The sequence below is a fragment of the Puma concolor genome, chromosome B2 (assembly GCF_028749965.1).
Source record: "Puma concolor isolate L17-30 chromosome B2, mPumCon1.1.hap2, whole genome shotgun sequence".
Lineage (NCBI taxonomy): Eukaryota > Metazoa > Chordata > Mammalia > Carnivora > Felidae > Puma > Puma concolor.
Window position 1 is genome coordinate 96583968 of NC_141671.1, and position 24681 is coordinate 96608648.

Sequence of the window (24681 nt, forward strand, 5' to 3'; positions counted from 1 at the left end):
TTCCATACAGACTATCATCTAAAGTTCTATACTTTTATTTAAAAAAAAAAAAAAAAATTTTTTTTTTAACGTTTATTTATTTTTGAGACAGAGAGAGACAGAGCATGAACAGGAGAGGGGCAGAGAGAGAGGGAGACACAGAATCCGAAACAGGCTCCAGGCTCTGAGCTGTCAGCACAGAGCCCGACGCGGGGCTCGAACTCAGGACCGCGAGATCGTGACCTGAGCCGAAGTCGGCCGCTTAACCGACTGAGCCACCCAGGCGCCCCTAAAGTTCTATACTTTTAAAAACAAATACTAAAGTGCCTGCCAGTTAGTTTCTGCATTTTTCACAACAGAATTTTCTTTAGCCCTTATTTCAGTCAAAATAGATGTTACTTATTTTACTTGATTTAAAACATTTAAGCAAGTCTAACCCTGAACCAAGCACTACTGTTAAGAGTTTATAAATATTCCCTCATTTAATGAGGTCTATACCATGAATACTCCCTTTTTTGGGGGGAGGGGGGTCGTCACTCAGACCAAGAGAAGTAGCTAGTCCAGATCATATATCTTGTAAGTGATAGAGTCAGGATTTGCATCTGGGCCGGCTGACTCCAGACTCCATGCTCTTAGCCACTATAAATAAAGGATCAGCACATCCCCTGGTTCCCCTCCAGGGACCCCTCCCGAATCCTGTGTGGCACTGCTGCTGTGCCCTCATGTGCCCCCGTGGGTCTGTTACCTCTCTACAGCTAGCACGGTGCCTGAAAGAGAGTGAGCCCTGAGACAAGTGCTGGATGAATGCACAAAGAAAAATGCTCACACTGGACACTATGCTTCAAACAACACACCAAAAAGTATTTTAAATGGCAGATATTGAAATAAAAATCCTTACAAATAAAGCAGTCAAGAGTTTGGCGTCAAAATGCTTATAAGCTGAAAAGTAATAAAATACAAATGAACTCTGGTTGGGGCGCTCAAGAGACTGTATAAGCCTGTATGAGGTCACAAATTTCCAACGTGTTACTAATGAAAAATATTTAACACCTGACATTTTCTTTATGTGTAGCTGTTAATCTGTTAATTCAGCAATGCGAGGGCGGGTGGGCTTCATGGCTCTGAAACCGTTTAGTTATGGTCATTTACTGCATGGGACTGCACCTGTGTCATAAAAACCCTGGAAGAATACATGAAATTAATTTCGAATTCTCATTAACTCAAACCTAGGGTGGACCACCTATTTATTTTATTGCCTTAGGAAAACAAAGTTAACAGGCAAAATGCTGACAAGACAAATTCCGGCTAGAATGTTCAGAAATAGAAGAGAACCACAGAGCTTTAAGGGTCTGTGGCTGGTAGCTCAGCATGCCTTCCTTAAAAGGGTGGACTAGGAAAGACAGACAGATGTTAGTGAGGAGGAAAGAGCAGTGTTTGTGCAATCAAGCATTTCGTGGCGGGGGGGGGGGTGGTGCTGGAACAGAGCTGTACACGGCCGAGAGTGGCCCTGGATTAAAGGCAGTCCTGCCAAAAGCCCCAGAACCAGGAAGCAGGCACAACTGTCCAATTGCCATTCTCTTGTCTGTAGGTATCCAAGGGGCAAGTGAGATACAGCCGAACACTGTGAGGAGCAAATGCACACAAACTCATTGCACTGCAGAAAAACGAATGACTGGAATACTAAAGAGGTGAATTTGGAAGTACAATTCTCTGGCATAAAGACATTTATGTGAGTGTCTGTTGGACACTTCCAGTGCAGCTATTATGCTGCTCTGCTTCTATCTAGCGTCTCTCAGACAATGCAAATGCAAATCACCAAAATAAACCCCACTGGTGAGCAAGAGGCAAGAAAAACCTATCATAGAGGATTTCAAGTCGCTTACAGAACAATCCTTAAGAAGCTCATGAGCACCTCAGTGCATTTCACTCCCCCACACCGGGAAACGTGGAGCCAGAAACGGGCCCCTGCTGGTGAAGGCAGGCTGCAAAGAGGTGGTCAGTGAGAACACGTGCAACGAGAGGCCTCCAGGGGCATCACAAACAGCTGCTGGAGGCAACTCACCAGGGGGCAGAAAGAGAGGAAGGGGAGCAAATGAACACCAATCACAAGGTTCAGAAATCCTGCTGCAAAATTACAGGCATAACTTCTTTGATTTACATTTTATGCTCTGCTGTGTGAAATGTTTCAGATTTGTGCAGTAGAATCGGTAGCAAAAATCGTAGCAGTGAAACCGTACATAGTATTTTTTTTCTTTTTTGATGGCTGTGAAATGCCTCCCTCCACCTTGTTCATCCCAGCAGTGTCATGACAGAAAGACAGCATTTTTAAAATGCTTTAAATTTGGAAATAGTATAATTTTAAATATGCATACACATACACACATACCTTTTTGTGTATTTTTTTTTAATTTTTTTTTTTTTCAACGTTTATTTATTTTTGGGACAGAGAGAGACAGAGCATGAACGGGGGAGGGGCAGAGAGAGAGGGAGACACAGAATCGGAAGCAGGCTCCAGGCTCTGAGCCATCAGCCCAGAGCCTGACGCGGGGCTCGAACTCACGGACCGCGAGATCGTGACCTGGCTGAAGTCGGACGCTCAACTGACTGCGCCACCCAGGCGCCCCGATTGTGTATTTTTTTAATGTTTATTTATTTTGAGAGAGAGAGAGAACACGAGTGGGGGAAAGGGGGTGAGAGGGTGAGAGGGGGTGAGAGGGTGAGAGAGGGTGAGAGAGAGAGAGAGAGAGAGAGAGAGAGAGAGAGAGAGAATCACAGCAGGCTCTGCACTGTCAGCACAGAGCCGGATGCAAGGATCAAAGAACCAAAAGGCAAGATCATGACCTGAGCCAAAATCAGGAGTCAGATGCTAGTCCGACACTTAACCAGCTGAGCCACCCAGGCACACCACCCCCCCCACCACCTTTTTATTATCACTTGTAACCAAGGTAGCGAAATACCAAAGTGGAAGGAAAATGCAAGTTTCAGATGAATAACTGAATCATGTTTGTAGAAGATCTGGAAAAGAACACTGCTGTTCTGATGATAGCATTAAGGATGGCACACAGGGAACTTGAGGGCTATGAAACATCAGGGGTGTGTATAGAAAAGCTGGCTACAAAACCAGCACACTGAGGACAAAAACTTTCGTCTAGTGAAGTTCTTACATGATCTCTACTGCCTAGTTACTAACACCTAAAGCCCAGGGCTGCAAGGAGACTCCTCACTCCCAGACAGCCGGGCTCAGTGGCCCCACTCACAGCCTCTTCAGTCTGCTGCTTTCCTGGCAACCTCCCTAGTCCTTAAATGTTGTGCTCCCTTAGGTCCTCTTCCCCCTCTACATACACCGCTGGGGGTTTCAAGCTGTGCCCATGCATTCGCTGACTGCCAGCACTGCCAGGCTTCATGACTCTCCTTGACTCCTGACCCTATCTCTCTGAGCACCTGGCAGATACCACATGTGTGTCCAGAATAGTCCCTTTCAAGGGCTCCCTGCTGTAGAGGGGATAAAATCTCATCCCATTTGGATGCACACCAGGCCCTGGCGGTTTTGACTTGTCTACACTTCCAGGCTCATCTCCTGCCAATAGGCTCCAACCCTGGTGCTGGCGGTGCCTCTGCTTTTGTACAAGCTCTCCTCCCTCTGGTGCCCTTCCCCTGTCTGCCCAAAGCTCCTTTCCTGGAAGCCTTCCAGGAGCAGTCTTAGATGTTCCTCCTCCTCTGGGCTCTCCCTGGACCTGGGACCACCTTTCACAGAGTTTCTCCCACCATCAAATTGCTACAAATGTTTGATCACATCCTCATTTCCCCTAGTAAATCCTATTGTTCCTTATAGTGCCAGCACTCCCGGATACAAGGTAGCAGCTTAATAAATCTCTGTGAAATAATTATTTTCATTTACACAATCTTCTAGCTTAGAAATTCCAGGTTATTTAAATTAGTATTAGTAGAACTATCACCCTCTGCCTTCTATGAGGCACTGGGACTTTTGGGACCTCACTTAGGCAAACACAGGAAGGGGATACATTACAAGAAACACAAACAATGAGGACAAGAACCATACATACAAATCAATGAAACTATTGAGGACTGAAGAAGGAAAGGGAAAGTGAACGCATGAAACAAGAGGCTACTTTAGAAAACATGCTAGAAAAGCCAAAGGGAGAAAAGTAAGCTTCCAAAGTCTGAAAACATTAATTAAAAAAATCCAAAGGAAGAAAAAACTCCAAAGTAATGATCACAGACCTCATAAAACATAGCAAGGAATTGGTCAACTGAACTTACATGTTAGTAGAATTGCTTTTTTATTGTTCAGCTTGTCTAAAAGTTTCCTGGACACTTGCAAGCAAGCAAAAAAAAAAAAAAAAAACAAAAAACAACAAAAAAAAAAAAACCACAATGTGTGCCAGGAAGATATAAAAAAATTAAGTTTGATGCTCTAAAAGGAGGGGTAGTATGATTTCCTGCTTTGGTCATAGACCACGACCCAAATACACTTAAAAGACTAGATCGTACAAAAATTCCATAGAAGTGCAAATGGTAATAAACATTCATTTTCTGACACTATTTGCTGGTTTTGAATAGACAGGACCAATTACCTCTGGAAGGGAGAGGGAGATGGTCTGATAGCAATTTTACAGACAGGGAATGATCCATTCGTATAGGTTTCTGGCAGTGATAACTAGATCATTTCAAAGTGCATCATTATCAAGGCATCTCTTATTTATCTGCCAAGTATTTATATGTATCTACTCTGCTCTGGGCTCTGGGGACACAGCAGTGGGGAAAACCACTTTCTGAAGGGAAGAAAGAGGACCACATAAATGAAAAGACAAAGCTGGATGCTGGAAGAGGGATCGGGAAGGGCCGCTATCTTACACAGGTGGGAAACAGAAGGGATCTGGGATCTATGCAGTGGAGGGAAGTGAAGGAGTGGGGGTGAGCATTCCAGGCAGAGTGAGGGGGTCAGTGTGAATGCAGCTGAGTGCTGAGCAGGAGAGGACAGGGGCCAGCCTAGGGGCGGGGGCATTACTCAAGGCTGGTCAACTAGCAGATGAACATAATCCTAAGGGAAATGCTATTTATTAAGAAGCTACGTTCTCCTATGAAACAACAGCAGTCTCTTCCTTTGGACCACTGATCTCAGAACTGGCTGCCCTGCCTGAGAGCACCGACCCCAGCCATGAAGTCTGCCCGCTAATGTATCAAGAACAACATAAATCATTCCCCCAAACTGACCACACCACACATTCTCAGTACATGTAGTATGTTGACGGGAGGCTGTAACTCACAAATGTCACGGCAAGGGAAGAGCTCTGTTTTTCCAATGATGGAAGAGCACCGTGGTAGAGGCGATCTAGCCCCAGTGTCCTCTCCCCCCGACATGGGCTGTGAATGTGGAGAGAACAGTCATGGGGGTAGGGAGGGAGACACAGCTCTCCAGCAAGATCTCTGCTTGCAAGGGTGGGAGAGGGAGGTGGCCTGAAGGGGTAGGACAAAAAGGCACATGGATATAGAAGTGCTGGAGCGAGTGGATGGGGAGACTGAGGAGAATAAAGACAGGGCCCGTGCCTGCCGTGCTGGGATGCAGCCCAGGGGTCACTGGTAGCCGGTGAGCCCCGTGCTGCTCGCAGCATTGCCCTGCCCTCCTAAGAATCAGCAGGGCAGACCTGCGGGACAGGACTGCACACATCAGCCTGGAGTTATCAGCAACTCATGCCAAGTGGAAGCTCAGCTGGCAGTTCTGTATGGTGTTTTTATTAAGTAAAGTAGGATAATAAACGTTACTTAAAAAACAGTGTTTTCAGGACACAAACTGTCCTACCGTTTTGAGTCCACTAGAAAAAATACTGTCCATGGAGAAAAAAAGGTAATGAGTCACTAAGCTTTATATGGCTATTTATATTTTTAAACAAGATATTTGGAAAAATGAAAGCGTAGAAATAATGGAATGGATTTCTACTGACAGAATTTCAGGTGCTGTGGTCAAAGGATGGGGCCAGGGGCAGAGGCAACCTCTGTGCTCCTCCAAGGCCCCACTCTGCCTTCTCCGGGGAGGGACATGTGATGTCACCAGGGCATGGCTATTCTCTCTGCTTCCAGCACGTGGAGGGCGGCCATCACCCTCTGCTACCTCTGAAGCTGGTGCATCCCCATCACGTGGTTGTTGGCCAATGATACGTGGCAGTGGAGGAAGGCTAAAGGGCTGCAAGGCTGGGATGCGCTTTCTTCTGTGTCACAGGGACAGCCAATGCTCAGTGGGGGAGGCTCCTCAGAGGGCCTGCAGGTGGCCCTGGCGGACAGTGTGTGGGATTTCTGACATCAGGCCTCTGAGACTGGGAAGGTGCTGGTTAACTGCAATGGCCCAGCCTATCCTGACTGATACAGAAAACAGCAATCAGGAAAGAGCTCATTTGTAAGAAGCAGAAAATTCTAAATTCTAACACTCGCTATGTGAGAGCCTTCCTGCCCCTACACTGGGTACAGGACAAAAAAAAAATGCACGTGTTTCAAAAGTTCAAAACCACTTGTTAATATTTAGTTGAAACTCAAAAATTATTTGGAAAAAAAACCCCAAAAATAGGTAAGAAGAATTCAGGTCTGAAGTGGGCTCCCAGAAGGAAAGAAAGGAGGAGCTGGTGTTTGGGAATTGCAGCTCTCATACTTCCTCTTTCTCCCTTCCTGCCCAAAGGGAAGGAAGGGCCTGCTTCCACGAAGGCCAGGCCTTCCACCGGGGCTTGGGACCTGCTCACCTTCTCAAGGAACTTGGCCTCTGTGGTTGTTCCCTCCTCCTGGAGCCAACCAGCCACACACCAGAATAATCTGGTTTCTCCCCCCTTCGTAAGACAGGCCCTTGACCTCGTACACCCATGCAATTAAACGTCTCAAGACCGTCTACACACACGGTTCCTCGCTTCCCTCTCCTCTCCTCCCTTCTCCCTGATCCTGAATTCAATGCCACAAAGGGAGGTTCCATCTTTAAAATGACCTATGAAGTTAAAATTTGATTTTTTTGGATTGATTTGTTTTCTTAGCACAGCAGTATTCTACAGGAAGCTATTCTACAGGAAGAAAATGACAAATCTGAAAAGAAATCTGAAGGAGGATGAAGGGGGTAGGGTGTGAAGACAGAAACCACAGTTGTTAAAAGAGATATTCAGTTAACCTCACAGGGATTATTTTTTTTTAAACATTTTTTTTAAGTTTTAATATGTAAGGCTTTTCAGATTACAACATTAACACAAGACTTCTAATTGGCATAATAATGCAATACGATAATGTATGAAAAGCAAAGCTAAGCCCCCAATCACTCAATCACACCCACCCATAAGAAATCATTAAATGAACACCACGCATGTCTTCTCCCCTCTTCCTCAACACACGCCGTTCAGCCACCAGTCTGCCCCACTCTTCCAGAAAGTGTCCCTGTCAAGATCACCAATGAATCCACCTGGTCAAATCCAAGAACTCTTCTTCCTTATTTGACCAACCACACTGAGTGTCGTCTGCCACTGCCTCCTTTTAATACCCTTTCCTTGACCTCCTGGCTCCCCTGGTCTGAGGTTTGCTGGTTTTTCATGTACCTCCTTGGCTACTCCTTCTGGGGCTCCATGCTGGCTCTTCTTCCTGCAGCGAACCCCTGGCTGTGAGGCTCCTCAGGGTGCAGTCTTGAGCCTCCCTCACTCTACTCCATGTGATTCTGTCCAGATTTAAACAACACCCTTATACTGAAGATGCCCACACTTTAACTCCAATTCAGATCTCTCCTTTGAGCATGAGGCTCAAATATCCAACTCTATACTTGACATTGCCACCTGGCTGACAATGTAACATGCACCACAAACTTGACATATCCAAAATATTTTTCCTCCCAAACGTGTCCTCCCTGACCCACTGCCAACAACTTTTTGCTGCTCAGATGCGGAATCTAAGAGTATCCTTGATGTGTCCTTTTCCCTCTCCCCTCCACGTGCAATCCCTGAACGTGTCCTGTTGATTCTACCTTCCAGATGTTTTCCAAACCCACTCTTCCCCACATCCATAGTCTCTCCTTTGGTCTAGGCCACCTTAAGCCTCCCCCAGTCTACTGCTACAGAGGTCTTCCAGCAGTCTCTGCATCCACATCTGCCCCTTGGATCTATTCTCCATAAAATGGAAGATGGCTTTCTTAAATCAGAATAGGTCACATTCCAGTGTAAGACCCTGCAGGGACCCCCACCACACCTGGGATCCTCAACAAATCCCAACATGACCATGAGGCCCTGTCCTCCCCCTCTCTTACCACGTATCTTCTCTCAGGTCCTCTCTGAGACCAAGTGCTTTGTTCTTAGGGTCTTCTTAGCTCTAACAGCTGGGCTGCTCTACCCCAACTTCACATGGTTAGTTCCCTCCTATGTAGCCTTTACGTTTCCACTGTCCTTACTCAAGGGCACTTTGGTTGACCACTTGATTCACACTGGGCCCCTCCGTCATTCCTGGCAGCAATCCTTATTTATTTTGCTCATGGCTCTTCCCCCAAGTTAAAATTTTCACATTTATTTTCTGTTCACTTGGGTTTCTTTCTTTCTTTCTTTTTTTTTTTTTTTTGCCTGCACTCCTCAGAGGGGCAAAGACCACAGCTCTCCAGGTCACTGCCACATTCCTAGTGTTTAACACAATGCCTGGCACAGATTAAGTTCTTAATAACACATAGACTGGATGAAGGAGAGTGGTTCTCTTCCCCATCCCACCTCCCACACCAGTGCTGACAAATTTCTGATGGTGGGCGAGGAAGACACCCATCGGAAGCTGAAGATGTACTTGGAGGAGGAGGCAAAGTCCAGGCAGGGGAGTAGAGGTCACGCCGGCAACACCCGACAATCGTGGCCCCTTCTATCTCCGAAGATTCTGAACAATGGTTCAAAGTTGGCACTTCAACAGTCAAATCTGCAGATTCTCAAGCAATGTGCCAACCACAGTTTAGAGTATTTATACTCTTCTCTGTTCTTTTCCAAATATTTAAATTAGCTATGTGCACATTAAACTTTGGAGCTGAACTAGAAATATCCTATGCAAAACACGGAAGGCTCCAAGGTCCTGATGAAGGCAGCGCACGCACAGTGACTTTTACTTGCACCCTAAATGGTTTTCTGTTTTGAGTGTCAATTTCAGAATTACCCACTACCTGATGTGGGATCAAAGAGCATATTCTCTGTTTAAAAATATGTTTGCACGCACATTAATATTTACATCTACTCAGATACATATACATGTATACAAACAAATGCAGCTGGAGGCAGGGAGGACACAGGTGTCTGCTGTTACTTAACTCAGCAGAACCAACTAGCAGATGATTTTCAATGTGTTAAGAATTTATATTGGCTGTACTTATCAATACAGCTTGAGTAGACAATTTACATTTCCTTCTTTTGAGACATTAACCAAGGTAAATGACAAGGTTTCTCTGGGATCTTTATAAAGCCCCAGCATTTTATATCAATTCCTGTGTGAAACCCAGGACTGCCTACCTCAGGGGGCTCAACTGCTGGAACTGGGACAGTATGGTGATGAAGCCAGCCCAGCTTCTCAGGGCAGGGAGTACCCTGTTTAGGAGCATTGCAGCACTGGAGACTAGAGATTAAGCTCCAGCTACGCCACTTTATGATTAGGGAGAACTCATCTAACTTCCCTACACTGCAGGCTCTTCATCCTGAAAACAGACATCACGAGAGTACTGATTCTCTGAAGAAATGAGATGATGTGCTGAGAACACGGGCATACAGCCTGGCATAGTGTGTGTACACATCCGTGCTATATTTCCAAGTAACAGCTGAATATCCCCTCTCCCTGTTTTTTGCTTTAGACTGAGCTTCCAAGGGCAGGGACAAGAAGAGAAGCTTCTATAGAAGTTGGGACTTAGCTGAGTACTCAAAACGTGTAGAATTTCAGACAGTGGAGTAAAGAAAATGAGCAGTGCCACAATGGAGCACAGAGGAAAGAGAGCCAAGCAGAGGAAGTACATATGGTGGTCAAGGACTTGGTTTGGAGTTGAGCCTTGATGGTGCTGAGTATTTGGGAAGAGGACTTGGTGAGGCAGCACCTTAGCAGGGATGGATGAAGGAGGGCATCAAGAGTTGGGTAGAGGAGCTACACTTGACACAATGACCAGGAATCTGTGTGTGTCTCTGTTTAGTACTCTCACAATGCCTTCCAACTGGCAATATTCTGCCATCACGTTTACCACTATTATAACATTTCTAATCTACCACTTAAATTCAGTCAGCCCTGGGAGTGAGTGGGGAATGATCAAGTCTACTTCTCTAAACTTAGGTCGATACTTGACCCCAATCAAAAAGTTATACTTGGGGAAATGGAAAATGTCCTCCTTCTTTGTGGACCAGTGAAGTTAGGCCATAATGGTTTTTCCTCCGGGGAGATAATAGAATATCTGCAGTGCCAGGTTTATTTTTACTCACTCTATCATCCACCAGCCATCAGTGTGATGCAGGCAAAGGGGAGGGGAGGGAAGAACTGTGTAGCAGGTGGAGAGACCACCGTAAGCTCCTATGTTCTCTTCTCCCCATCTGCCTAAAAGATAGAGCACAGCAGGAAGCCAAAGAACACTTGTCTAAGTGGCAGCCTACGTAAAGACATACCCCTGGGGTTTAGAAGTGATACTGTCACAGAAAAGCAGGAGAAAGATTACTCCAACTCTCTTCTATGGAGCCTTCTCAATGCAAAGAAAATCAAAGCAATTTTCAAGTTCCAGTTTCTAGACATCCACCTAATCCTCTATTAATTTTTAATCTAGCTTCACCAATTAAGAAGGCAGATATAGTGGACAGACACTGGAATAGATGTACTTGTCTAAGGAAAAAAACTGAGAAGGTCATCTGCTTTGGGCATAGAAGTGTCTTTCCAGGTTCACTGCACAAGAAGCAAAGGTCCTGGGCTAGCGTGTCCAAAGGAAATCTGAGCATATTCTTCTGAATTTGAGTTAGAAGCAACCTGATGCCAGTGCTGGCATTAGGGCCAACCCTGAATAAGATCTTGGGGGAAGTCCAGCAGAGATAAGAGGACAAAAGCAAAACCATACACACTTCAAGTTTTATTTCACTTTAGAACATACTTTAAATGGAGTTTCAAGCTGCAGTATGGTGAGCAACATTTAAGACTTACACAAAACTCCTCAGATTAAAATACAAATGTATGTATGTATATGTGTATATACATTATATATATATATTTATATATATGATACAAATAGATAAGGAAATTAGAATGTCAATTAACATGCAGTGAGAGATTAGAAGTGAACACTAAGATAAATTGTAATATTTATAAGTGATTTTAAACATATATTTATGGGCCCTTAGTGTCTTCCCTTTTACATAGAGTATTTTTATTGTTCAACCCGCGCCACAAGAGTCTACAAAGTAGTCGCTGGATACTTACATGATGTAGAAACATACTTTTAGAGGTAAGGGGGCATAGGAATTTAGAAACCTTTTAGTCTATTTTAGTTGCAAAAAAAACAAACAAACAAACAAACAAAACCAACAACAACAATCGAGCTACAGAGAGTGCACCTAATTTATCCTGATAACAAAATGTGCAGATTAGCACAGTTGTGGAGTTCTGCCTTCTAGTCTCAGCTCTGTCAATTATTTACGGTGTTACTTTTGTTCAAACACATTGACTTTTAGTTTCCTCATCTCTAAAATGAGAGGTCTCAATTATATGAACCCTAATGTAAATGCAATTGAAAGGCATACAACTTTGTCCACAGCCCAAAACACATTAGTGGAAGAACAGACCACCTAGAAAAAGCAAAGAGGCAGCTATGAAATTAGAGACTTGACTCCTCTCCAAAGGCTGATCTGTGATGTGCAGGTCCTACTGAGCAGATCCTACAAGGATGGCTTGTGCCCACATCCTTCATAGGAGGATGGTTAGGATTTGGTTTTCCCAGTCAAAAAGATGATGCTAGCACGGAGTCAAACCTCTGGAGAGTCATCTGGCCCCCAGCTTACCTGGCTTCCTCATCCTGCCAGAGAGATAACCCCTGACACTTCATCTTGATTCTAATTCCCAAGAGTCTTATCTCCCCTTGCGTTACAGTTGTGCTAGAGTCAAGACCAGAGTTCAGGAAGTACATATACTCATGTTCTGGAAGCAATATTAAAGGTCTTTCTTCCTGGGAGAAGAGCATCTTTAAAGGGTGCTTCTCTCTTTGTAGAGCGTGATTTCTGCTGTCCATAATCACATTTGAATATGGACCCTTTTCAAAAGTCTTTGTTTTTCGAATCCTGACCCCGAGATTTAGGTACCTGGCCAGCAGGTGGCGTTTAGGTTCCTTGGTCTCAGGGTCCAGACCAAAAATTTATGCTGAGGGCCTATTCTGTCTTGTGTGACAGACTGCTACTTCTTCCTCAATATCTATTCTCCTGTTTCTTCAAAAAAAGTCCCCAATTTTTAGCTGCACACATTTCTTTCCTGGGACTAAAACAACATCTCTAAACCTCCTTGTGATACACGTGGCCATACGAGTACTTTTTCACCAATAAGACAAAAGCAGACATAACACATGTCACCGTTAGCACACATGCTTATAAGACAGCTGGCATGTACCTTCCGTCCCCCTTCTTCTTCTTCCCTACTGCTGCCTTCCTGTTGGCTAGAAAGTAGACATTAATATGGCTGGATGGCCAGCAGCGTTCAAGGACCACGAAGTGATGCTGGAAACAGAAGCCACATGTGACAAAACAGCAAGAGAGGAGGAGCTTGGATTCCTCACACCTCAGATGCCATGTCAGCCCTGGACGGATTCCTCCTGCACTTCTTTTATGTGAGAGGGAAACACACATCTCTCTTCTTTAAGCCATGGTTATTTTGACGTCTCCTGCCGCTCACAGCTGAATCTAATCTGAATAACATGAGATTCAGATTCATTTTTAAAAACAATTATTAAAATGACAAAGGTAAGTGCCATTAGCACATATGCCGTGATTCATAGACGATACCATGCTATTGATTTAGCGCTAATAAGAAGGAAGTTACTTGCTACTTTGTTTTCTATAAGATAATGAAATAGGACATTCTTTTGGCAAGCTAACTGCTAGCAGTAGCCTGAAATCTACCCACCTGCACATGAGCAAACTTTTAGGGATCTCAAAAGCCATGACTCTGAGAACAATGTAAACAAAATGTGAATCTACTTAAGTGGCTTTATTACATATAATAGCAAACTCAGTATTATCTGTAGATATCTGATATATTACAAATTGTGTATGTACTAAGGATGAACAAATCTCCAGAGTATAGTCGTGACCTATGGTACTGAGTTTACACGTAGCCTAATCCCTGACATTTAGGGCCTCTAATACAACATTACTAAAGAACAATAAACCTAGATGGCCTTCCAGAAGCAAATCTGAGCCATTCAAATTAAATCAACACCTGTTCACCTCATTAATATCTCGGCAAAATAAGCTGAGCAAACACCCCTGATGCTGAGTCACCACCACGTCCCTGAGAAGAACCAACCAATAGGGCTTCCTTTTCCTGGCCGCCCATGCTTTAAGTCACAGGGTGGGTGCAGGTGTTTTCCTGGTCCCCATCTCAATGCAAACCCCATTTCCTCAGAGTGAAGTTCAGAGAAGCTCTGAGCAAGTCCAGCATAGGCTTCGCTTTCACCCACGTTGCCCTAGTGAAGCCCCACAGAAGGCTCAAGAAACCTCCCCAGGCCTCTCCTTACAGGACTGGCTGCTCAATTCTCAAAGCCACCTTGTGATTTCTACTGAAAGAGGGTTACAAATTGGCAGGTCGCTATACAGTAATGTCCTCTTAAAAAACATGGAAGGCGATTTATTTACGGTGGTATGGGGACTGCAGGAGCTATTGACTTGGGCCCCGGAACTTATTTCTGTATTATAAGGTAACAAGGAAGCAAACTCTTTATCACCCCTTACAAATTACTTTAACACAGCTGATACCAAAAGGGGAAAGAGACACACACACGTACCCTCAGAATGTGAACATTATGCCCTCCGTCTAGAATGCCGGCATGACAGAGATCTAGAAGGGTGGGGATCTGTTCATGCAAGAATATCCCACTGCGAAGCCTAACATCACACAGAACCTTGATGCACAGGCGCTAAATCATCACCAACAACTGGCTTGACTTAAAGCAGTTTCCTAATCACATGCAAGCACAGTGACCTCTCAAAAAGTTCTTTATGAAAATGCTCCCCCACTCACTCTTCCCTGACATTTCTGAAGATTTCTGATCAATACCTAACTGTGAGAACACAGCACTAGAGAAAAACATCATCGCCAGTCCAGTGGTCAGCTCACTGAGGACGCGGATGAGTCAATATTCAAAAACTGTGATGCGCCATGCGCTTAGCGTGGAACTTAACAAATGTTCAAAGACTAACTAACGTTCTGAGCACGTGTTCTCTCAATGGCAAAGTCTGTATATGCTAGCAACCACAAATCAGTGATCACCAAGGTTAGAAAAATCTACACTGAAGAAAAAAATTCCCAGTCCTTCTACCCCAAGGCGTCTTGGTAAACCCAAAGACTTATTTAATTTTAACATTTCTTTTCAGTTACACAGCAAATCACCTTTGGGATGTTCCTGATGTTTCATATGCATTACTTCAGGTAAACCTCAGAAAAGTCCCTACTAAGCACCAGACAACAGGAAGTAAGATAATTCAATCTGTTAAATACTTAGAATTCTTACTATTTTCCTACTATATTGTTTGCTTTCACCCATAAAATTGGACCTTCCTTCCAATTTTTTGTCTTTTATGAAATGCAGAAACTGTTGATAATGGAGCTTATTCACAGTACACTCAGTTCACTGTTCTTTTTCAGGTCTATAAATTTTGTCTTTTATTTGGGGAGGAAAAAGGCCAATCTCTCAGCTGGCTGGGCAAAAATGAGATACTGAGAAACCAAAAGGTGCATCTTGCTACACTACGTATCATGCCACGTTCAACCACAGGGCAAACACTATTTCATCCACAGGTGACAAAAGGCAACCTCACTGCACAGGATACTGAGAGCATGATTTCCTTCTTTAATTTGCTGTAAAATTATGAAAGTAACCTGCAACAAAAAGGCAGAGGCAGTGTCTGAATGAGGGTGGTGGAAAACTGGTCAGGAGTGTCCTGGGGAACTGGGAATCACGGAAGCACCCATCCTTCAAAGCCCTACCCAATTTCCACCCCTCCCCTGAAGACATCCTTCTCTGCCCAGCCAGGGTGGTCTTTAACACTGCAGCACTGGCTGAAGGCTGCACCTTCCCCTTGCTCACTGAGAGAAGGTGTCTGACCTTTCAGATCTGTGTGTCTCAACTCTCCATTGAGTTACAGTCTGACTGTAAATTTCCTGGGACAATGCCTTGTGTCTAGAAATTTTCTGTATTCAAACAGTACCACCAGCATTGAAGGTCATGTCATACTTGCTGACAGACTAAATTTAACTACCACCTCCCTATTACCTCACTTTTGTTTAAAGTGAAACACATGGCTGATTATAAATGTAGACAGATTTTTTCATGCAAATCACTGATCACCAAACTTATTTTATAAATGTAATTTTTAAAAAATGTTTTTACTTTTATTTTTGAGAGAGAAAGAGACAGAGTCTGAGCAGATGAGGGGCAGAGAGAGGGAGACACAGAATCCGAAGCAGGCTCCGGGCTCTGAGCTGTCAGCACAGAGCCTGACGTGGGGCTCAAACTCACAAACCTCAAGATCATGACCTGAGCCAAAGTCGGACTGAGCCACCCAGAGGCCCGTTATAAATGTAATTTCTAATGTTCAGTATTTCAACTTTTTTTTTTTAAAGATATGGGCACAGAGGTTCTAATCAATATTATGTGGATGTGGCATTCACAATAAAAAAAAAAAAAAAAGAAAGAAAGAAAAATTCAAGATTAGTCAATTGCAGATTTGATAAATCTATCTAAAACTAAATTTTTACGTGTACCCCCAACTGGAAGAGAAACAGTTTTTCCAGGATCTGATTTTCAAAATTATATTTCTGATACACATCAATTTTCTACGCACAGCTGTAGTCAGAAACGGATAAAGGCTGTAACAGACAGCAGCTTTGTTCTATGTCTGTTAGCAAAATACGACACCATATGGTCAACCCCACTCCCTGTCCAAATTCAAGATGGGTCCTGAGTAAATATATAGCAAACACGAATCGTCCTCTGTGGGTTATATAGCCATGTGTGTCTTTGACCCTTCCTTTTTCCTAGGCTTGGTCTATCTCACCAGCTCTACCACCAGGTACATGGGCAGAGTCATGACCACTGTTAATTGCATGGACCAACCATGCAGCATAATCTGTGCCACAGTACATGCTCCAAACCATAACATACCTCACAGAATATAAGAAGGAACAACAAACAGCCCAGGGGAGCTTTTAAAATCACGTATGGAATAAATACAAACAGTAGACTCAAGAGGAATCAAAAGTGACATCACCCTAAAGTGACTGAAAACAAAAAGATTTTTTTTTTCTTCAAAATGCTGTGGTTTTTATTACACCCCATCAGGATGTTTTCCATTCATGTACAAATCCCCCTCTAGGGCCTGCTTTTACAACGGTGGGTCATTGTTGGCAACACCACTGAGAGCCTAATCACAGTGTGAGAACATCTGTCACGCTCCCATTTCATGTCAAAGCTCTGCTGATACACTTGAATCTAAACCACTGCACAATGGATTTTAAAATGATACGAGTCTATGGTTTTGTGACATCAAAGGGCATTTCAAAGGCACCCCTAAATGATGAAAGAATTCTATTTTGCTAACTCAATGCAATATGTCTGATGAGTATAATCAATAGATATAAAATCTCCTATTGGCATTATACATATATTCGGCCCACAGACACATCTCTACTCTCTAAAATATGGGAATAAGGAACAGTGCATCAAGATCTGTAATGTAATGTGTTCTGTCCAGTTACCACCCTTTTTTTGTTTTTCAAGTTTATTTATTTATTTTGAGAGAGAGAGCCCACGCATAAGTGGGGGAGGGCAGAGAGAGACAGAGACAGAGATCTCACACAGGCTCTGCACTCTCAGTGCAGAGCCCAACTCGGGGCTTGAACTCATGAACCATGAGATCCTGACCTGAGCTGAAATCAAGAGTTGGACGCTTAACTGACTGAGCCACCCAGGCTCCCTATCCAGTTACTGTCTTAAAATACTTACCATCTTTTTTTCCTTCCTATACTGCAGCAGTAGAAACAAAAGGTTGTTTTTGAGTAGCTCAACATCAGGGAAGTTTTCTTTGTGAGGCAAAGAGTTCAGTTTTCCAATGATACAAGCAACCAGCATCACCCAAGCACATCTCTTCCCCAGTTAAATGTGGGACTGTCAGGCTATGTACCTGGCTGAGAGATTTCTACTCCAACCAAGCATTTGCTTAATTGTAAAGTTTTATCTTTTCACTTCTAAATGAAAACAATACATAATAGGTGATAACCAGCTTCTTGTGTATCCCCTATAGAGAATGTTACTATTACCAGCACGGAAAAGAACAGCTACTTGACAGAAGAAACAACCCCAACCATCCTCACTGTAAGAAGAGTGTTACTTCTCTGTAAGAAGCCGCCTCCCTGGCAGCTGCCGTTATTACAGGTGCCTCACCCTCACCCAAACTCCAAAGACAACCACATATTTGAGCACTAATTATTTGTGAGAGGCTGGAAAAGAGAGGAGAATAATGTGTCATTTTTTAATAGAGAGCTGCAGGGCTGCATAGTAGCGATGAGAAGACAAGGGGCTTGTCTTGGGTGACTGAACAAATTCTAGGGCAGCCACGGCTGCACCCCTGGGGGCAGAGGAGTGATGGTCACTGGGGGCCACTCGGGCATCCCTGGCATTACTGATAGGAGAGGCAATGGTGTGCATTGGTGCGTGCGCACACCCTGGCCCCGGGGACACTGAGGCAAAGACTAGACATAGGCCCTGGGGAGGTCAAATGTTACATTTGATAGGAGCAAACACTCTAGACGTGGAGAAAAGGGATAACAGCAAAGAACGGCAGCTTAAAAATGATTTTTAAAGTCTAATACAGGACTAGGGTGAATTAGCGAACCATGTAAGTGCTAGACGGGCTACTGGCTCCCACAGGATATCTCCCCAGGCAACGGCTCACCTTGAAAATGAAAGAAGCAGCAAGCCAAAATAGATACAGAAGACTAACAGTCTGTTATATTTATTTCTAATATTGATTGAAAAAAATCAATTTATAGTCTATGTGCCAGACACTTAATATACATCATCTCAAATAATCCTATAGGAATCCTGTAAGAGAGATATCATCCCTATTCTACAGCTAAAAAAAAATTGTGGCAGAAAGGTTAAGTGACTCACCCAATGTCACCCAACGAGTATATGCACATTTCAGGCCTGACAGAGCTTCATGACAAAGGACCTGAGCATCTACTGGGAACATTCTGATTTTATAAGTGCTTTTTACCATAGACCAGGGACCAGCAAACTCTTTCTCAGAGGGACAAATGGTAAGTATTTTACACTTTGTGGGCCATAGAATCCCTGTTGCACACCCCCCCCCCCACCCGTTAATGCACCAAGACAGCCATCGACACTACGTAAACAAATGAGCATGGCTATTCTCCCATAAAACCAGAGGCCAGTCTGCCAACTCCTGTTCTAGAATGAGGGTCGACACACTGCAGCCCTGGACCAGGTCCACCTCACCATGGGTTTTTGTACACAATGCTTTATTCGTTTATGATCTAGATCTAGGCCATCATCTAGACCGTTTCTAGATAGTTGAAGGGTAACTCAAGGAGCTAAAATAATGCCCGAGTTTCACAGAAACATTCTCGGGAGCGTCCAGCTCTTTGTTCTAAACTTCCTTAACAAACAGTGTTCTGATTCCTAATCTGTGGCCTGTGTGATCCAGCCCTCCAGTGGGAGAGCCCTGATACACACCTGCTACCTGACAGGTGACCGACCTCTCACTGCAAAGGAACAGTGACATTCTACATCCTCAATTAATAAGTCATCAGTTTCTGGAAGACTCAATGCCTTTGGGGAGCTGAAAAAACAGAAACAGAGATTCTTAACCTGAAAGGATGGGTGGTCAGAGACTGACAAATCAGTTAATATGTTCATTCTAATTCTTAGGAAGTGTCTCCTCTGTGCCAGTGGAAATACATGTGAATGCCAGACGGAAAAGACTGACTCGTAGCACTTGAGTACTTTATGTGCAACAAATCTATGTTGTTACTTGTGACACCACAAGACCTGAGCTGAACTGTAACCCACTCTCAAGCAAGCAGACAAGTGGTGTTGCTGTGATAGCTACTGCAGTAAGATGAGGACCCTGGCTCATCTTGTTGAGAGCAGCAGCTACGGGAGCAGAGCCCACGAGCTCTAGGAGGAAGGGACTGTGCTGGCTCAATGCCCAGAGAGAGCAGGAGCTCCAAGAGCTGTTGTCTATATTACTATGGATTACCTCCATGGCTCCTGATGAACTAGGGTGTGAATGGCCTGGTCTGACAGTCAGATTTTTCTAACTCTCATGTTATCAGGATCAAATGCTCCATACCTGGACTGTCTGGTAATCGGAAGCATCGATCCCTTTCACGGTAACCTCTCGGAAGACTCGTGGCTCCAGCTCCTCTTTGGTGAGGTCACAGTGATAAATGATACCTAGAAGGAAGCGGAAGTCCTGATTTAGTCCACAAGCTCACTGGCTGCAAGGGGGCAAGGGCACACAGCACAACTGGATGCCATGAATCACAAGAGAGGAACATGAGTTGGGGACCTGCTGCCATGTGAGGGTCACTGTGCCAAGAGTGCTTATTAGGACAGTCTGCACATGGAGTGTTCACTTTTCCTCACTGCCACCACACACAGCGTTTTGACGACCATCATCTGTCGTATACATTTTAGAAGATTCCATAGCATTCCATGAGTATGAGAAGAGGTAAAAACTGTAAGAGTGAAAACTTAACAGGTCTTCCCTATGCTGGGTCACTTAGGAATGCAGGTCAAAAAAGATGGCGAACTTCATGTAGGGCCACTTCACCTTGAGAGGTGAATTAAGATGGAAAACTCAAATGACTGGCCCCAAGTCAACAACCAGCCAGAAGCCTCCTGATGGGAACTCTGGGGCTCCTGACACCAGATACCCACCTGTCCGTGCACACACACGTGGACAGCAGTCAGGGACCAGAGATGACCAGGTACCATTTTAGAGCTACTTTAAAAATTTTTATTATCCCAGGAATTGTGCACAACACGAATGAATGTACACCAAGAATGCCAGCTTATTTAAACACTAATTAAAAATCCATTTCCTGAATTTAATGCTATTACACTTTAACACTTAAGAACTAAATCAAAGAAACAATAAGACGAGTTGTTACTATTTGAAAACTGCAGTGGTTTATGAAACAGAATTAGTCACCCAGAGTGGCTGGTGCGGAAACAGCCCTCCCACACAATACATTAAACGTACACTGTCAGATAGATGAAAAAATCGATTTAGCGATCCCAATACTTGCTGGAAAACTTGAAACTAAATGGTACTCCCACAGGGTACATGTGAAGTGACTGATCAGGTATTAAAATGGTGGCTCTCTTTCTTCTCAACTCCTCTGTGCATGTATTTCATTAACAGATGAGAAGGGATACTCTGTACCCCCAGTGGCAAAGAGTAATAGTTTACACTCATTAACAGCAAGGCTGCTGATCCCTATGAATGTCACTGCAATTCTCATGCTTACAGACAAAATTATTTTAAGGTACTATAATTGGAAGTATGATGAATGTTGACAGAGAGAAGATACGTAACATGACCCAAGTATTGGCTTTCCTGGTTTAAGTCATACTTGGGTATTTATTAAAATACATCTTCATACATACAGTACTTCCAAACTACGCTCTGGGCATACATTCTAATGTACCAGATATACTGATTACTGTCCTTGCCTCGAGGAATGTAATCTTGAAGGCAAGGCTATTTTCAGATATATGTTAATTTTTGAATAGCTTCTTGATCCGTACTTGCTTCCCTTCCTCAAAACACACAAAAAAGTCCAAATCCTTGAAAAAAAAACCCCAGACAACCAAATAACTAACAAAAATGACTGCAGACCGAGCATGTGCTATTTGAGCACCTGCCTCACTCTGGTATCACTGCAACCTGTACTGCAGTGAATGAGAAAGCACCTGGCAGCCAGGATTCCCGCCTCTGACAGTTGCTGGGCCAGTGACCTTAGACAAATCACCAAAGTATTAGAATGCAAATTCCTTTGTGAAAGACAATAAATAGGAAATGTACTCTAAGCTCCTGTTTATCTGGGGATCCCTGGGTGGCTCAGTCAGTTAAGCGGGTTCATGAGTTCAAGCCCCTCACTGGGCTCTCTGTTGTCACTGCCCAGCCCACTCAGACCCTCCGTCTCCCTCTCTCTCTCTCCCCCAGTTGCATGCACACTCTCTCTCTCAAAAATAAACATTAAAAAAATAAATAATACAAAAAAATGCCTTTTATCTGGAAAAACTACTATATCAAATCCTCTAACAGCAGAATGAAACAAGTAGGCAACAGGGGCTGGCTACTACTGTTCAGAGAAATCATGCCAAATACCTGACTTCTATCCTTCGGTCCTGTGCCAAAGTGGCACCTGGGAGGAGACTGGGTTAAACTTGAAGGTACCAGTGCTTAATATATTTGATCAACACTTCCTTTTAACAGATCCATCTGGGTTACCCCAAGGTTAGCCTATGGCACATTCACATAATGTGAATCGCTATAATCTAATGATGTTTTGTGTCCTGTCTGATTTGGCTTGGTAAGCCCAAGGAAGGTGGGGTTTGGAGAAGTCATCTTGGAATCATAAACCAGAGAGGACTGGTTAGGTGATCTCTAGGAAATAAATTTCGACATTTCAGGGTGAAAGAGAATTGGGTTATAGAAGAAGTCCCCTGAGGCCAGAGGATGTGTCTGGACATGAGGAGATGGGTCTCCTGATGAAAGCAGTGGTTTAACAAAGCCATTCTAGTAACAGGAAGGAGGCGGGGATGATTAGCTCATATATCCCCAATAATCCAAAATAAATGTAAAGGGGTAAAAGAAATGGGAGTAGGAGTTAAGAGGAAGGAATGACTCTGGGGGAAACTGTGAAAGAAAAATCCAAGGCTCTGAAACACTGGTGTGTACAGAGAGGGCAAAAGAACTTTGGAAAAGATGATCTATACTGACCCACCTGTGTAGGGTGGGTTTTAAAGTTATTAAAAGAAAAAAAAAAAAACATAAATGTAAACTAAAACAAGTCTTGAAAATGTCTGCACTCCTTGGTATTTACACAGAGGAGCTGAGAACTTATGTCCACACAAAAATCTGCACACGGATGTTTATAGCAGCTTTATTCATAACTGCTCAAACTTGGAAGGTGCCAAGATGTCCTTCAGAAGATGAATGTGTAAATAAACCTCAGTACATCCAGACAATGGAATATTATTCAGGGCTAAAAGAAATAAGCAATCAAGCCCAAGAAAAGATACGGAGGAATCTTAAATGCAGAGTAGTAAGTGAAAGAAGCCAGTCTGGAAAGTCTGCATACTACTGTATGATTCCAACCATATGACAGTCTGGAAAAGACAAAACTGTGGAGACAGCAAAAAGATCAGTGGTTGCCAGGGGTTGGGGGAGGGGTGAAGAGGGGGAGGATTTTTAGGGCAGTGAAAATATTCTATAGGATATTATTATGATGGATACATGTCATTATGCATTTGCCCAAACCCACAGAACGTACAACACCAAGAGTCAAGCGTAATGAACACTAGGGACTTTGGGTGATTACCATGTGTCAGTATAAGTTCATCAACTGTGACAACTGTACCACTCTGGTGGGAGATGATGATGGGGGAGGCTGTGCATGTGGGGGCAGGAAGAATACAGGAAATCTCTGTACCTTCCCCTCAATTTTGCTGTGTACCTAAAACTGCTCTAAAAAATTAAATCTTAAATTTTTTTTGCCCTTCCCAAGGCTTCTCTGCTCAACCCGTTTCCTACCCCCATGCACCTCGGACTTGCTGTACTGGATTATTACAACGTGCAAGTCTGTCTGGAGCTAACCTTAGACAACCGTCTGACGTTCCATGAATACAGAATTAATCAGCACAAACCACTAAGTGGTTTGAGCCAGAGGGAATAAGTGCATCGTGTTCCAAATTGCCCTGTATCCTCATTCTCTCCCAAGTTTGACTCAAGGTACAAAAGTCCTAAGCAGCTTGGGCTCAAGACACACAGTCTTCACCATGAGCCTCCAGGAGAAACAAAGTCAGCTCGTGCGCAGTGGCCAGATGCACCCATGTCCTAAACAGCTGGAGTCATAGTTAATTTTGGCCCCAGGGCTTTACTTATAATTTAGTATCTCTGTTGTTCACCACAGTAGTAGATAGCTAATCTTCAGAGACCAGGGAAAGACAGCCTCTGAGCTGGTATGTATGTGCATGTATGTATGTATGTATGTATGTATATGTGTGTGTGTGTGTGCGTGTGTGTGTGTGTACACACACACACGCACACACGCCGATAATTGTTGCTTTCGAGAGATCCAGTTTACTGATCTGATGGGCCGTTTTTACTTTGGACCAGAAGGCCTAAGTCTGGAAGCCCTGTTCTCTCATTTTAGGTATCAAATTGCATTAAGGGGAGAAAAGAGAAAGATGGAGACAAAATGAGTAAGAAAAGATAAAGGGCAAGAACAAGGCATTACAATAACAAAGCCTGTCGAGAAACTGCCCAGCGGTCCAGAACCATTCAACCTCTCAAACTTCACAGCCATAGTCGCAGCTAGTATTTCATTCCTTGGCACAGAACCCATCTTTTTACTCTAGGACAATGAGCCCTCTCTCCGCCAGGTAGTGATGAACTTGTTCCTGAAATAAATGGTCACATGGAGTCACCGAAGGACGTTTACTGGCCTTTGGGAACTCTGGCTTTTATTAAGAATGGGTGAGTCACCCCTGCCCCATTCTCCTCATCGCCCTTTGTCCGTTTAAACTGTTTAAGCTATGAGATTTTCAAAGTAAAATTTCTGGAACCAGCGTAAATTGGGGAAATACATCACAGAGCCTGCAGAACGGCAATCTGGAGGAAACGGATTTTTTTCTTGGTTCCTGTTCACTGGCAACCACTGTACCCTCAGGCCCCAGGGCAGGACAGACGTGATGCAGGATTCCCCGACACAGGGCTCCTGACCTGTCAGTTTGACTCCTGGCACTGGCCCTGGTTTCCACAGGGCTGTGGGCACTTTTCCTCACCCCCCTGGGTCCTCTGAAAGGCACATGGGACAGTAAAGCTTGCTAGGTGTTCCGGGTATACCAGCAGATCTATTTATAGAAGAACATCACTCTTTTGGTTTTAATATCCCTGACAGCAAGCTGTCACGACGAGAAGACTCCTTGTGATTGCCTGCTCCGTGACTCTGAGGTGCGCACGTGTGTACACAAATGCACACACACACACACACACACACACACACACACACACACACACACACAAGTACATGCACCATCACTGTCATCTGGCTGAACCCCACGAGGAAGAACCACTTCGGCACCTGTCTAGCTTTCTCCCCTACGTCTGCTTACTTTGCCAGGGACTGAACCATTGCCGCAAAACCAGACAGGGCTGTGAAGGAGCTCGA

General features: G+C 44.0%; 1 protein-coding gene and 1 long non-coding RNA gene across 2 annotated transcripts in view; one reads left to right on the forward strand and one right to left on the reverse strand.

The window, feature by feature from the left end:
• The window catches only part of LOC147581121 (uncharacterized), a 154212-nt gene extending 131201 nt beyond the window's left edge, over nt 1–23011 (forward strand). Inside the window, exons 4-5 of the long non-coding RNA XR_015251440.1 lie at nt 14568–14665; nt 17496–23011. This is a non-coding gene — a long non-coding RNA (uncharacterized LOC147581121). The remainder of the gene's footprint in view (nt 1–14567; nt 14666–17495) is intronic.
• PREP (prolyl endopeptidase) overlaps nt 1–24681 on the reverse strand; it is a 120022-nt gene that overhangs the window by 24086 nt on the left and 71255 nt on the right. Inside the window, exon 10 of the mRNA XM_025925407.2 lies at nt 19569–19672. Coding sequence (XP_025781192.1) covers nt 19569–19672 — 104 coding nt within the window. The remainder of the gene's footprint in view (nt 1–19568; nt 19673–24681) is intronic.